Below are 14,565 nucleotides of genomic sequence, written 5' to 3'. Positions count from 1 at the left end.
TGTTTTTTTTTTGTTAAGGGAGCGGGAGTGAACCCACTTAGTTCTCCTGCACTTACCGAAGCAAGATAGTTGCCCTCCCAGGCCCTTTGGAGCCCGAGGTCAGCCCTTTGACCCTTCAGCATCTCCATGGCTGCAACCTTTGCCCTGACCTGGGGCAGGTCTGAAGCAGGGATGGTCTTGATAAGCTGAGATGCTCGCCATCTACGAATAAATAAACACAATGTATTCGACTGCAGAAACACAAGACCATTCATTCTCAAACACAAGAAGTTGCCATTAAGTAGGATGAACCCAGACTGCTTGCATGCTACCCTAAAAACGGTAACATGCCTCCAAAACATACACTATCTGGCTCTCTACAGAAAAAGTTTGCTTTTGGACTGATTAATACAACTAGCAAGACTGAGAGAGAGAGAGAGAGAGAGAGAGAGAGAGAGAGAGGGAGAGAGACACACACACAGAGAGACAGAGAGACAGAGAAAGAGAGAGAGAGAGAGAGAGAGACAGAGAAAGAGAGAGAAAGAGAGAGAGAGAGAGAGAACAAGTCAATAAACTGAGCAGGCGCAGTCTTTTCAAAATGCTCATTGACTCCAAGTCCTAAGATGCCTGGGACTGTCTTTTGCATCTTGGCTGTTTGTCACCATATACCTGGAACCTAGGTCAGTGCCTGTGGCACAGCAGGTGCTGAGTGGATATTGCCACTAAATTTTACAAAAACTAATCAATTGTAGGCCATACCTAAAAGCTCAAAATCTAAGGAAGACTGTACAGGCCACAGAGCAACACAATCGAAACCAATAATTCTTTGCATCCATTAAAAATATTACTCAGATCTTTATTTTTTGTCATGCACAGGTCTTCAAGACTTATTTCTGAGTCAAGTCATATAACCATACTTATGATCTCGCTTGTGTAAAAGCAGGAAAAAATTCCAAATTATATGTGACTCCAGATGCATATACACTCATAGTATGAGCAGATGTTTTATATACGTATTTATTTATAATTCTTTCAACAACCCTATGAGCAGGTACTATTGTTACAGCCCTTTTACAGATAAGGAAGTTGAGGCACAGAGAGGTTAACTAATTTGCCCAAGGTAACACAGCTCTTCAGTGGCAGAGCTAGAATATGAACCCAGGCTCCAGGGTTTGTGTTCCTAACCATTACCTCAGGCTGTCTCTTACAAGCGTGTGTTTGTAAATGCAAGGACAAAGGTTTAGAAGGATATAAACTAATTGTTAATGAGTGGTTATTTCAGGGGAAAGAAATAAAATGGGGAGAGACAAGAGGAGGTGTGGAGGATTTCAACTTTATATCCTATATATTTTTATGTTATTTCACTTTTTAAAAAATGAGCATGTATTCATGTATCACTTCATTACGTTTTAGATTATGTAAAAAATGCAGGTTGCAGAGAGTACAATTCATGATAAAACACTTACCTGTGCATTAAAAAGGCTGCCAAGACTACAACTAACATTGATAGTATTACACCTGAGAATTTAGGTACTTTTGCTTTCAATAAATCTGCACTGTTTGATTTTTTTCTTTTTATGAGCAGTCATTCTTTTTCTTTGAAAGCAAATGAGATATGTAATATAAAATTTTCTTCCCATGCATTTTCTTTATCTTCTGACATCTGCCACCAATTTACATCCTATCTCTCAATGACTTCAGTGTTCCATGTGGATCATCATGCCACCAAATGACCACATTTGAGGACCATTAGCTTAGCTTATGGGACTAGACAGCTGCACATAAGACAAAGCTAAATGTATCTGGTGCACACTGGCAACAAATAAGCTCAAACCATCAGGAGCAAGGAGTAATAAATAACTAAACACTCAGATTCAGGGCAGTTTATAAAAAAAAAATGAAGATCGCATGGAAAGGTATCACAGTTTACATAGATGCTTGTTTATTTAAAAAAAATACTGCGTGCTCTAAAACAGTTGTTTCCTCCCTTGTAATTTAAAATCTCCTAGGAAACTTTAAAAAGGACCTCTGTTTGGGCACCCACTCCCCAGCTCCATTAGACAGGTATTTCTGGAGGTGGGGCTTGGGCAGTGGCATGTATTATAAACTCCTCGTGAGTTTAAGGTATGCAGGACAGACAACCACTGCACAGAAAGGATGGACAGAAATCCTAGTGTGGGTTATTTGCGGTGATTTTAATAGCTATTTTTTTGCTACTAGAAGAAAGTAGAGTCTGGATGCCAATAACATCTTCAATATGGCTTGATCCAGGGGAGGCAGCATGCTGCTGTCTATATGGCTACCGGAAAAAAAATCAACGGACAGTTCTGCTATTTTGAGAGTGGAACAGATGCCTTGTGAAATCGAAGTCTACAAAACTGGAGACATGTTCAAACAGCAAATAGCTGAGCCAGTCTCCTGGTCGAAGAACTGTGATTTTGATATGACACCTTACGTGTGCTGCCATAAACGGAGGCAGCACATACGAACAAGTCCTTACCTATTAAAAATGGCCTGTAGGGCCTCCTCGAAGCGGCGAAGAACTTTGGGAGGGGTTGGCCACTTCACGTGCTTCCCGTGGTCTCTCATGGTCCTGACGCCGTGGAAGCGCCGGGCCACCTCGTGGATGTAGGACTTCACCTTGTAGTGCCGGTAGTATCTGATGATGGTCAGGGCCGCCTTGGTCCTCTTGTACCGCATGCGGGCCAGCGTGCCCCGCCACACCTTCACGACAGAGGAGAGAAAAAGAAAAGTGTTGCTGGCTGCCTGAGTAGTAGGTCGCTTTGAAATCATAGGCGCTCCTCTGCTTATAAACTCAACTGGAGACCTTGCACGTGCCACCCAAATCAGCTGGAGCCAAAGCATGTCAATTCTGCCAGCCACCAACAGGTGGCGGTGGGGAGTCGGGCCCGTCATTTTGGTCCAGCTGTCTACCTGGGCACTGCTGTCGACACTGGAGTGCGTGCTGAGTTTGAAGCAGAGTCCTGTTTTAACGTTATGGTCATGAAAAGAAGAACGACGAACTACAAATGTCTTTGGATAAACGTTTTTAAGCATGTTGAAAGGGAACAAGATGAGTCAGAAAACCAAAAGCCATCAACATCTGTAGTTCTCTTATGAAGCCTGGCTTCACACAGATCATGTACACTGGCCACTAGGGTAATACCACACTGCATTTACACACTGACTTACACGCAGCCTGGGCAGCCCCTCTCCAGGTGCTGTGTAAACGCCCTAGGATTTAGATGTATTCCTGCAGGAAGGGCAAAACAGATGACCAATATCTCTCATCAGTGATGTTTCTCTCTCTCCCTCTTCCTTCCTCTCCGAAATCAATAAAAACGTATTTAGAAAACAAAAAACATAAAACAAAACAGATGACCAATACCATATGAATCATTGTTAAAATCTTTTTAGTGCTCGGAAATCAGACAATATATAAATGTCTCAATTTAATTTTTAATTTTTAATTTTCAGACAGAGAGGAAGGGGGAGAGAGGGAGGGGATATATGTGTGTGTGTGTATGTATGTGTGTGTGTGTATATATATGTATATATATGTATATGTGTGTATATACACATATATATGTATACATATGTATATATGTGTGTATATATACATACATATGTACGTATATATGTATGTATATACATACATACACACACATATATATAGAGAGAGACACACACACACACACACACACACACACACACACCCCGATTGGCTCTCCCACTTATTTATGCATTCATTGGTTGATTCTTGTGTGTGCCCTGACTAGAGACCAAACCCACAACCTTGGCATATGGGGACGATGCTCTAACCAACTGAGTTACCCGGCGAGGGTTCAATGCCAGCTTTATTTAAGCATGGGGAAGTCGAAGATATATATTAGTGGCCTAGTGCACAAAATTCGTGCACACGAGGGGGTGTCCCTAAGCCCTGCCTGCACCCTATCCAATCTGGGACATCCCTCTTGCTAGCCAGGACTATTGGCTCCTAACCACTCACCTGCCTGCCTGACTGCCTGATTGCCCCTAACCACTCTTCCTGCTGGCCTGATTGCCCCCAACTGCCCCTCCTGCTGGCCTGCTCACCCCTAACTGCCCCCACCCCCCTGCTGGCCTGATCGCCTCCAAATGCCCTCCCCTGCCGGCCTGATCGCCCCTAACTGCCTCTGCCTCGGCCTCACCACCATGGCTTTGTCCAGAAGGTCTCCCAGTCTAATTAGCATATTACCCTTTTATTAGTGTGTGTATATATATATATTTAAAATATATTTTTATTGATTTCAGAGAGAGGAAGGGAGAGAGAGACAGGGATAGAAACATCAATAATGAGAGAGAGTCACTGATCAGCTGCCTCTGGCACACCCCCTGGAGGGGATCAAGCCCACAATCCGAGAATGTGCCCTGACTGGCAATTGAACTGTGATCTCCTGGTTCATGGGTCAATGTTTCAACACTGAGCCACACCAGCCAGGCAGAGATACTTACATATTTTTTAGGTTCCCATACTTCTCAGTCTCTCAAGCAAAGAGAAAGCTAGTGTAATCTTCATCAATGGCTCTTTCCCTATATATGCTTTCCACCACCACCCCAAGTCTTGCTTCCACAGTATTTCCAGTACAAACCCTTCTTCTCCTTTCTGCTACTACAGTCCGCAACACTCAAACGACTCTAACTGCTTTCTTTGATAATAAACTCCTTGTATACACCACCATCATGTTCCAGTTATTTACTGCTGCTTCTTAAATGACCATCCCAATTCTCAGGCTGAGGGTGTTATTTCCCTGCCTGTCTCTGGCCTCTTAAGACCAAGATTTGCAACCTCTAGTTCTAAGCCCACCATATGGGTTCCCCAGATTCCTTCAGGCTTCTTTTATTTCTTCTTAAATCCCCAACTGTGCCCACCAGTTTCTCTCAGAAAAAATCGTGCAATGCCTCTTTTATTCAGTCATCTTGAGTCTCCTGGTGCAGACTCTTAAATTGGCACCATGTGTTTGCAAAGTTCTCCCTTTTCAGCCTGCTGCACAATAGATCTGTTTGCATACTACATGCGAGGAGGTCATCAGGGGACCCCAAAGAGGAACCAACAGGTCCAGGAAAACCATGATGTGGAAGGAAAACATGCCTAGGAGCAATCCGTGGTAGGAACCTCGCGTTCACATAGAAACAGAATATATAGACAATGGGGCAATGGAAACCCACTCTGTGGCCTCGGTACAGAAACCCTTTTTAGTCAAAAGGGCCCCCTGCTCTGTAGCTGAATCCATCCTACAAATGGCTTTGTTACGCCTCCACCCAGGCACTAAAATAAAGGCTCCTTCTTTAGTATCTAGAAAAACCAAAAGAATACAATTACAGGGTGGACGTCTGTGATTCAATTTCTTAAAGAAAACACATTTTTAAAGTTTCATACTGTTTGTTGCCTTTCTTTTAAGAGGAAGGAAATTAAGACTCCCTGGAGCTACATCTATAGAGGAAACCAATATTTAATTTCCAAGAAGTGTTTTATAGAGCTTCTTATTAAAATGTTTTTGGTTAGATGCTTTAGCAATTTGGGAAAAAAAATTTTTATAAGTGCTTTTTAAGGCATAGTTGTTGTTCTTTTGAACCTTTAAAATGTCATCTGTATTCTTTGTTTAGTCTAGTTGAAAAAGCAAATAGTACAGAAATGCTAAAAAAAAAAAAAAAAAAAAAAAAAGACAGTAGCTCTTCCCCTTGCCCACCTAACCCCACGCTGAAGTCCCATCCCACCCAAACAACTTTAACCGCGTCTTCTGGTATTTACTAATATCACGCACACTATTATTTCTTGGTTGATCCTTTCAGACATACCCAAATTACAGAAGTTGGTGATGTAGCTCTCTCGCCATCACTCAAACCTCTCCTTTATCATCCCCATAATAAGTACATTTAAAATTTTAAAGTCGACAGTGTTTATTGTGTTATATAGTATAATTTAAATACGATATTCATATTCCATATTAATTTGATTCACCACTGTATAATAGGACTACCCTCTCATTACTATGTCAGGGAAATTTGTTTTAACTTGTCTTTAATAGCTGTCTTATTTGAAAAGTCTGCTTTATTTACTACACTAGAGGCCCGGTGCACGAAAATTCTCACAGCTGTCAGCCTGGCTTGTGGCTGAGCGGAACTCCCCCCGTGGGAGTGCACTGACCACCAGGGGGGCAGCTCCTGCGTTGAGCATCTGCCCCCTGGTGGTCAGTGCGCATCATAGCGACTGGTCGTTCCGCCTTAGGGTCAATTTGCATATTACCCTTTCATTATATAGGATACCTACTGTTAATGCCAAATGCTCTAACAGACCCATCAAATAATCAATAATTTTTCCAGTTGTCAAGCCTATCAATCGAACCTTTCTCTTTCACATTCCTCTTCAGGCCACTGCACTCTTCCTGTTGGATTCCTGATTCCTGAGCGCAAGTTTTACTTTTTCTTGGTTTTCCTCCCTCTGGGAGCTTTCAAGAAAGGGTGCGTGGCCAGCGAATTTCTACTCTCTTTAATCTGAGAGTACAAAGCAGGTGCCTAGAATGTTGTGTGATTCGTGGCGGAGAAGAGCAGAGCAGATGAGAAGAGGCCCTGGACTCAGACTGCCTGTGTTCAAGTCCTGACCTCACTCTTACCAGCTGGTTTAACTTGGGCAAGCTCCTAACCTAGCTTTCTTATCTATAAATATGAGGATGAAAATGACGCTTACCTTGTAATGCTATAGTAAGGACTAAAGGAGATAATGCACACCAAACAGTGCCTGGTGGGGAGCTGGAACACTCTATGCATTGGTTATGAGTATTTGAATTTTTGTCTCCTTTGGTATATGCGAAATTTTTCTGCCTTAGTCATATGTCAGTATGACCTGAAATCTTGCCTTCTCAGCATTCCATCTACCCCAAATAGTGTCCGATTGGATCTGATTTTATTCTTCCACAGATCACATGGATGGGATGTCCATGATTAATATGCCTCATCCCGTCTTTCAGCTGCTCAGAGTGAAGAGAGAGCTGGGGCTCAGGGGTCATTGAGTTCCTTCCCTGATACAAATAAAAGGAGTGCACCAGAGGTCTGCTCCCCTGCCTGGGGGTAGCGTAGGCTCCTGGCATTCTTTTTGCTTTGTCTTGTGGAGCTTTCTCTAGGTTTGGCTGTAATAATTATTCCTAGCAGATGTGTCCCCTGTTCCTTGCCCATGTATTGATGCATCAGAGGCAGGAAAGATGGTAAACTTCCTTGACTTTTCTTGCCTAAGGGAAGACGACTTCTTGATGGAAGAAAGGGTCCCCAGTGAAGGTGTGGGTTATTCCCAGTGAGTCTTCCCTCTGGTATATCTTTATACTAAAAGCCAGAGCCCTGAAAAGCAGTGAGGCTTCTCAGAATTCCCTCCTTGTACTTCTCCGTGTCCCAGTCTTTTCTTTGGCAAACATATTGATTTTTTTTTTTTTTTTAGCACCTTCTTTCAATTGGTCCAGTTTTTATTTTTTGGATGACACTTCTCAAAGTTTATGGTATAAAGTTGAGCTCTCTTTTTGGTTTCAGGGTTGATGACATGTTTTGTATTTTTCCATTTTTGTTAATTTCAGGAAATTTGGGAGAAAGGAATTTTGTGAACCTGCAGTTTTATTTTTTTTAAATCCTCACCCGAGGATATGCCTTTTTTATTGGTTGTTAGAGAGAGAGAGAGAGCCATCAATGTGAGAGAGAAACATTGATCAGTCACCTTCCATACGCGCACTGACCTGGGATCGAACCTATAACCTAGTTATGTGTTCTGACCAGGAATCCAACCTGCAACCTTTTGGTGTATGGCAGTGGTCGATCTGCTGCTCTGTAGACTAATGAGTTTGCCGACCACTGGTGTATGGGACAATTTTTTAACCAACTGAGCCAGCTGGCCAGGGCATGAACCTGTAGCTTTATCTCTACTCCTCACCCCTACCGGGTCCCTCCCACTCCTGAGTCTTTCCAGAGCCCTGTGGTCAGGTGAACTGGCTCTCTCGTCTGCCTTCTCTGCAGGCACTTGGATTTCAGCTTCTCCACCTGCTTGGGAGAGTAACTAACCACACACCCATTTGCTTCCCAAAGCAGGCAGATGCCTCTTGTCTGCTGCTGTTTCCACCGTGGTCCCATCTGTCCTTGAGGGTTTCTCCAGTTCTTACCCCTTCCTGCTCAGTGAGGGTTTCTGAGAGGGAGTGGCAGTAAATACCGTCTGTCATGTTCAACCAGAGGTTTCATAGTGCCGTCTTAACCCTGCCATGCTTTCCCCTGGTGCACGCTTCCTCCGTGGTCAGGCACGGCAAAGCCACATCTGGCAGTCATTAAAGTACAAGATGTACTTTGCAAGAGATGAAGGATTCTAGTTTACACTCTATGAAGAAGTAGGTCAATTACATATCTTCAGTTTAGTCTCCGAAATAAACACAGGCCAGCTCTCCTTTTTTCTAGTTCTCCATGTTTTCCCCTCACTCCTCATTTAATATGTACTGAGAAGAAAATAAAATCCAGTGGATGTAATTGGTAGGTTCTTAGCATAATTCTTGACGTGCTATTCCTTAGTTTTATAGATAGAAATAGCATTTTGACATAATATAGGGGAAAATTAAGAAGTAATGAAACGACCAAATCTTTAGTCAATCAACAAATTAAAATCATTAAAATAAAGACAGAGACAAAACACACACACACACGCCCAACAACAGCAACAAAAAAAAAGCAAAGCGCACGTGAGCTTGATCCTAAAAGCCCTGCTGGTGGACTTAACTCTGTAAGTCGGAACCCACCTACATAAGCACCTACGTCACTCACATGGAGCACATACACAGCAGTAATGAAGTGAAACAGTAAAAAAAAATTTAAAAGAAAGATAACAATTCCTGACCTTTACTTGTGGTAAATAAATAATAAAAAGCATAAAGCACATATATACATATGTCGAAATGACGGAACTTTTTTTTTTAAAATATAAATAAATGGGAGATGGCGATGTAACCACGAAATGGCGTACATCGAGTCCGACGTAATCCGAGGACTGCCTGTAGTTTGGTTTGTTTTCTTTAAAAAGGAGGTACCAGACAGATAATTCATCGTCAAAATCTCTCGGTTGAAGGCTTTCTCAAAGTTGCTTCTTGACCCAGATCTACAGGGTTCTGGTCAAGTGTTTGGGCATTTGAGCAGATCCAATGAGGTGTCTGAGGACGTTTCAAATTTGTCTGAAGGTGTGTACCACCTTGTCAGCCCCAGACCCACCTCCATCTAATGTCGAAATGGCTCACCATCTGGTCAGGCACAGCCGGGCTTTTGCCTTGTCACCAATGTGCTGACTTTTCTTCCTTTATGCCCAGCATCTAAACATGCAGCACTCCTTAAAAAAATACCCCAGCACACCTCTGCTGCAGGTGCTTACACATGATCTCAATTCTGAATGTTTCCTTAGGTCACTCAAAAAAACTCAGATCATAACCGTTATTAGAAAGCACCAGCCAAGGTGCATCCTAACATTCATTCCTGAAGAGTTCCCAATGAATTCTGGGACACAGGGCCTTTCACATGCTCCCTGAAAAAGGGGTTCCATTCTTAGTGAGTTTGGGAAAGCTGCTTACTGCGATTCCTTTTTGGAGATTCACGATGCACATTAGCATATGAAAGGTTTGGGGAAGTCCTATGTAAATAAACTTTAACAGAATTTTAAGAACATGTTTGTCTGTAGAATCCTTTGTACACAGACTACTCATTCATTTTGAAGGGGGTCAAGATACGCCATCCCCAAATATGCCCCTTTGGCATAAGCATTCTTTGGAGTGTTTGCTTATTCTACAAGAGTTTCCCAAATTCCTACCTGTCTGTGTGGTTTCTCTGGGGAATCCGAAGGAAAACAAGAAATACCTATGACGTCCTAGGAAAACCCAAAATGTCCATGAGATAACTGGGAAACAACTACACCTAATGCCTTAAAAAGTAAGATATGGTCAAACGCCCCATCGACGCAAATTTCCGTGCAACAGAAGCTTGAATTCCTCCGCCACAAGCGAGGCTGTTTCGGGCAGTCCAGCACCGCTTGGCGGACAGCTCCGCGGCGGGCAGGGTGGGGCTGGAGAGTCCTGCCCTGGAGGGAGAGGCCCGCATTCCTCAAAGGCTACGGGAGTGAGGGGTGGGGAATCAGGTCAACCTAGGCGGGCTTCAGGTTTTTTACCTGCGAAGCAAAGATGTACACTAGGTGACTTATTAGAGAACCCACTCGAATATTCTATCAGAACAGCTACTGATATTGAGCAAAAATTTCAAAGTGTTATTTCAAAGGTTCTTTTTGATCCAAAGTGCACAAGAAGCTGACAACCCCTATCTTTGACTTCTGATTGCTGTTATTACCCTTAAGGGAAGGGAGGGAAAACATTATTTCACTATTGTGTGCCAGACACCTGACATATATTAAAAATAGGTGTTTTAAAAACACTTTTTTTTCTTTTAATCCTCACATAAGGATATTTTTCCATTGATTTTTAGAGAGAGTAGAAGACAGAGGGAAAGACAGAGAGAAATATTAATGTGAGAGAAACACACCAACTGGTTGCCTCCTGCACATGCCCCAACCAGGGCCTGTGCTGGGAAGGAGCCTGCAACCAAGGTACATACTCTTGACTGGAATCGAACCCAGGACCCTTCGGTCCACAGGCCGACGCTCTATCCACTGAGCCAAAGTGGCTAGGGCCTTGATGTATTACCGGTATCGTGTTGGAATATGTTTCTTTTACTAATAATTCGCCATAGGGAAAGCAGGGAATACATTTGATGTAAGTTTCTTTAAGTCATACATTAATATGTTTTGCTGGCAAATGCTTGGCTTTGGGAAACGATCATTTTTCAGACCCGGGAACCCTGCTTCTACAGAAGAATGTGACTAACCACACACACAGCTCCTGCTAGCAGCCTGGCTCTGGTGGTGGGCAGGGGGCTTAGACCCGTGCTCCTCAACAAATCCCTGCACCCCAACATGCCACCAGTATGGGTGCTCACTATGATGGTGGTACCGGGTGAAGATGCACCCTGAATCTTGGGGGAAGGGAGTAATCTGGAAAAAGGCCCTTGGATTTCTTAGGGTAAACATCAAATATGCTTCATTTTCTTGCCTTAGGTTGTAATTAATGGAGGAATGGCAGGATAAGTAAGGTCAGATGCCTATTCTATAGTTCAAGTTTACACAGCACAAGTAGAACATAATATGATTAACTATGAAGACCATCACTGGTCATAGCTCAATTATAAAAAGAAAAACCACAATGTGCTGTTTGGATACATGATTTCTCATACTAATAGGTGATACATGTGATCAGAGTAATAAGTAGCTCATGCTAGAATAATGTTGCGGTGATACAGAAAGAAATACTACTATTTACAGAAAAATATAGATAAGATAAAATGTCAGATTTGCTCAGCCATGTTTAGGCTTTATATCTGTACACAGAGTTATAACTATTTTTATTATTGACAATTTTACCAGAAACATGAACTTGTGCTTATAAATCTAAAATATCCTACTACCTAATCTATTTCTTCCCCAAGAAATGTTTTGTAACACAATATTTGAAAATTTAGGTTTCTTTGTCATGTATCAATCAAGTCAGAACAGATTTAAAATGGATGCCAACAGGAATATGATTAATTTTTCAACTAAATTCCCTAGAATCTATTTTGAAAAATTTATATTTTTATCAGTCATTTGTAATTCGTTTTAGGTAAACTTTTAAAAATACATTTTATTTGGATTGGCTTTTTTATTGGTATGTATGAGATCTTTATAAATTAAGAAAATCACCCTTTGTCATCGGTGTTTTCAGTATTTTTTCCAGTATGTCAATGATCTTTTGATACTGTTTAAGGTATACTGCCATATGGAAGTTGTTTAAAAAATGTATGTAACCATTTTTCTTTCATGGTTGCATATATATTTAATACAAAACTGAGATCAAATAATAACCATAAAGTGCTCAATGGGGGGAGGAAGGGAGACATGTGTAATACTTTCAACAATAAAGATAAAAAGTAAAAAAGATCATCATAATAAAAGATAATAATCATAAAGTGCTTTGCAATGCTTTTATTTGCTATACCAGGAGCATTTTCTCATGGGATCAGATATCCTCCCATAAAGTGATTCTGAATGGCCTCACAGTACTAAGATAGATGCATGTAATTCAATTAAACACAACCCCATAGTATGAGGTATTTTTAGTGTTTTCTATTTTTTAGTATCATTATTAATAAATTCCCGCATACAAATGATTTATGGCAAAGTTTTAGAAACAGAATCGCTGTTGTGATTCATTTATGTTTTCAACTGCTACATTAAAGTACCCATTTCCAAACTCTACCATGTGAATAGTTAAAAGAATTAACTCAACTGATAGCATAATATATCGTTGCTATGATTTAAATTGCTTTGTTATACAACTTTCCAAAAAAATCACTAGCTATTTAAGTATTTTCTTTTGTGAATTCTCTCTTCATTCCTTTTTTTTTGTATATTACATATTCATAATTTCGTATAATGATTTGTAAGGGCTTTTCATTACATGAAATAAGCTAATCTTTTATTACATTTACAAAGATTTCTTAGCGTTTTGCCTTTTACCAAATTCTGGCCAGGATTATTTGGTTCATGCCAATAAAACATGAAAGGAGTTTTGCTAGGGTGTTTCTGAGAAAGAAAATGTTCTCTCTTTTCTGAGAGAATTTCCAAGGGCTGTCTAGAAGTGACTCCTGGAATAAGGAGGGAAAACATGTGGCTGCTGAAATCCTGAGCAGCGCCGAAACCGGTTTGGCTCAGTGGATAGAGCGTCGGCCTGAGGACTGAAAGGTCCCAGGTTCGATTCCGGTCAAGGGCATGTGTCTTGGTTGCGGGCACATCCCCAGTGGTGGGGGGGGGGGTGCAGGAGGCAGCTGATCGATGTTTCTCTCTCATCGATGTTTCTGACTCTCTATCCCTCTCTCTTCCTCTCTGTAAAAAATCAATAAAAATATATTTAAAAAAGAAAAAAAAAGAAATCCCGAGCAGCCACTGTGCAACCACCAGGGGGAGCCACACTTAGAATGAAGATGATCCAAAAGGAAGACTAATAAATAGGCTTCCTGCTTTATGAATGAAATCCCTGCTATATTCTATGCCAATTTAATTGCATTTTCTTTCCATTTTTTTTGGGGGGGGGGAGGGTAACTGAATATGCTGTGATACAATGGTATTTTTTGAGAAACAGAAGTTTTAAATGTTTATGCAGGGACACCTATTAATCTTTGCACTTAGAATTCTTCTTTCGCTGTTGCTATACTTAGAAAGGCCTTCTCTACTTTAAAATCAAGTATGTGCCTGTCAAATGAATTTGTTTTGTTAAAACGTAAGCTCTATGGGGGCATGAGGGAGACTCAATCACAAGTACGAGAGAGCCTTTATGTTACAATCACTCCATGAATGGCAGGAGATTATGTTCATTCCAGTAGATTATCCGGACTTAAAGATGTGTGAGATGATCACTAAAAACTCTGTATTTTTTGAAATACTAATGAGTTAGCATATACAGCCAATGGGTATGATAGGAGAAACATATTATTTGCGTCCAACTCACATGAATGGACTGAATCTAAGTCAGCTCCCACCTGGTCAGGCGGTAAGAAGAGTTAATGCCGGAAGCCTTTCTGAGGGTGTCTCCTCTGAAACAGTGGTGCAGAAAGCCAGTGGGAAGCCGTCAGGGGGGAAATAGGCACACACACACATACAAAATGACTCGCGTGCAACAGGCATGAGCTATAGTGAGAAGGGCATATGCTATAGGTTTTAATATACCCGTCATAATAAATCAACCGTTTTATGCAAGGTCAGAGCAAGCATCTCCTGAATTCAGAGAATAAGCCAGACGGCTTTTCAACGGAACACCAGCATGCGATTGCCTAAACAATTCTTTCTGTGTGAGAAACTTGGAAACCTTTTAGGTTCATCATAATCCACCCTTCCTTTGGGTCTTTTTCATTCATTTCGACCAGCTTGTGATCTATATTTCATGGAACTCTTCTATAGCTAGCTGCCCTCGGGATGTCCTTCGAGGAAACCGAAGCCCGAATTCCAGCTGAACACTTGCACAGACATGAGCCCTGTGGCAGGGAACCTGGAAGAAATGGATGGGCATGGGCGAAAAAGGAGACAGAAGCACAGACACGGTAGTGACACCGCTTAAGATGCCTTCCAGGTGGCCAAGCCCTTTCCTGCCGCAGCCTCTTCACTTACGTTATTTCCCTCTGCAAATCTCCTCTCCCTGAAGTTGTCCTGGAGTCCGTGCCCCCTCATTCTTTAGCTCTCAGCTTGATGCCACCTCCTCAGAGAAGTCTTCCCTGACCAGCCAGTCTTAAAATACATTCCCCTTGTCCTCTGAGGGCATAACTGGGACACAATTTGTAACTGTTGACTTACTTTTGTCTCATTCGGCTAGAACATTTGCTCCTTGAGGACAAAACAATTTCTATTATATTTATCACTCTACTTCCAAAGAGTGCCTAGCAATAAACACCGTTTTCTGAATGGACACT

General features: G+C 41.7%; 1 protein-coding gene across 1 annotated transcript in view; it reads right to left on the bottom strand.

Annotated features, from left to right (window-relative positions):
* Nucleotides 1-14,565, bottom strand: part of MYO1D (myosin ID) — a 273,970-nt gene that overhangs the window by 108,658 nt on the left and 150,747 nt on the right. The window contains exons 17-18 of the mRNA XM_008147767.3: nucleotides 2,480-2,703; nucleotides 57-201 (exon numbers count right to left, since the gene is read on the bottom strand). Of these exons, the coding sequence (XP_008145989.2) occupies nucleotides 57-201; nucleotides 2,480-2,703 (369 nt within the window). The remainder of the gene's footprint in view (nucleotides 1-56; nucleotides 202-2,479; nucleotides 2,704-14,565) is intronic.

The sequence above is a fragment of the Eptesicus fuscus genome, chromosome 20, assembly GCF_027574615.1.
Source record: "Eptesicus fuscus isolate TK198812 chromosome 20, DD_ASM_mEF_20220401, whole genome shotgun sequence".
Classification (NCBI taxonomy): domain Eukaryota; kingdom Metazoa; phylum Chordata; class Mammalia; order Chiroptera; family Vespertilionidae; genus Eptesicus; species Eptesicus fuscus.
Note: the sequence above shows the minus strand (reverse complement) of the source record. Positions and strands in the feature narration are given on the sequence as shown.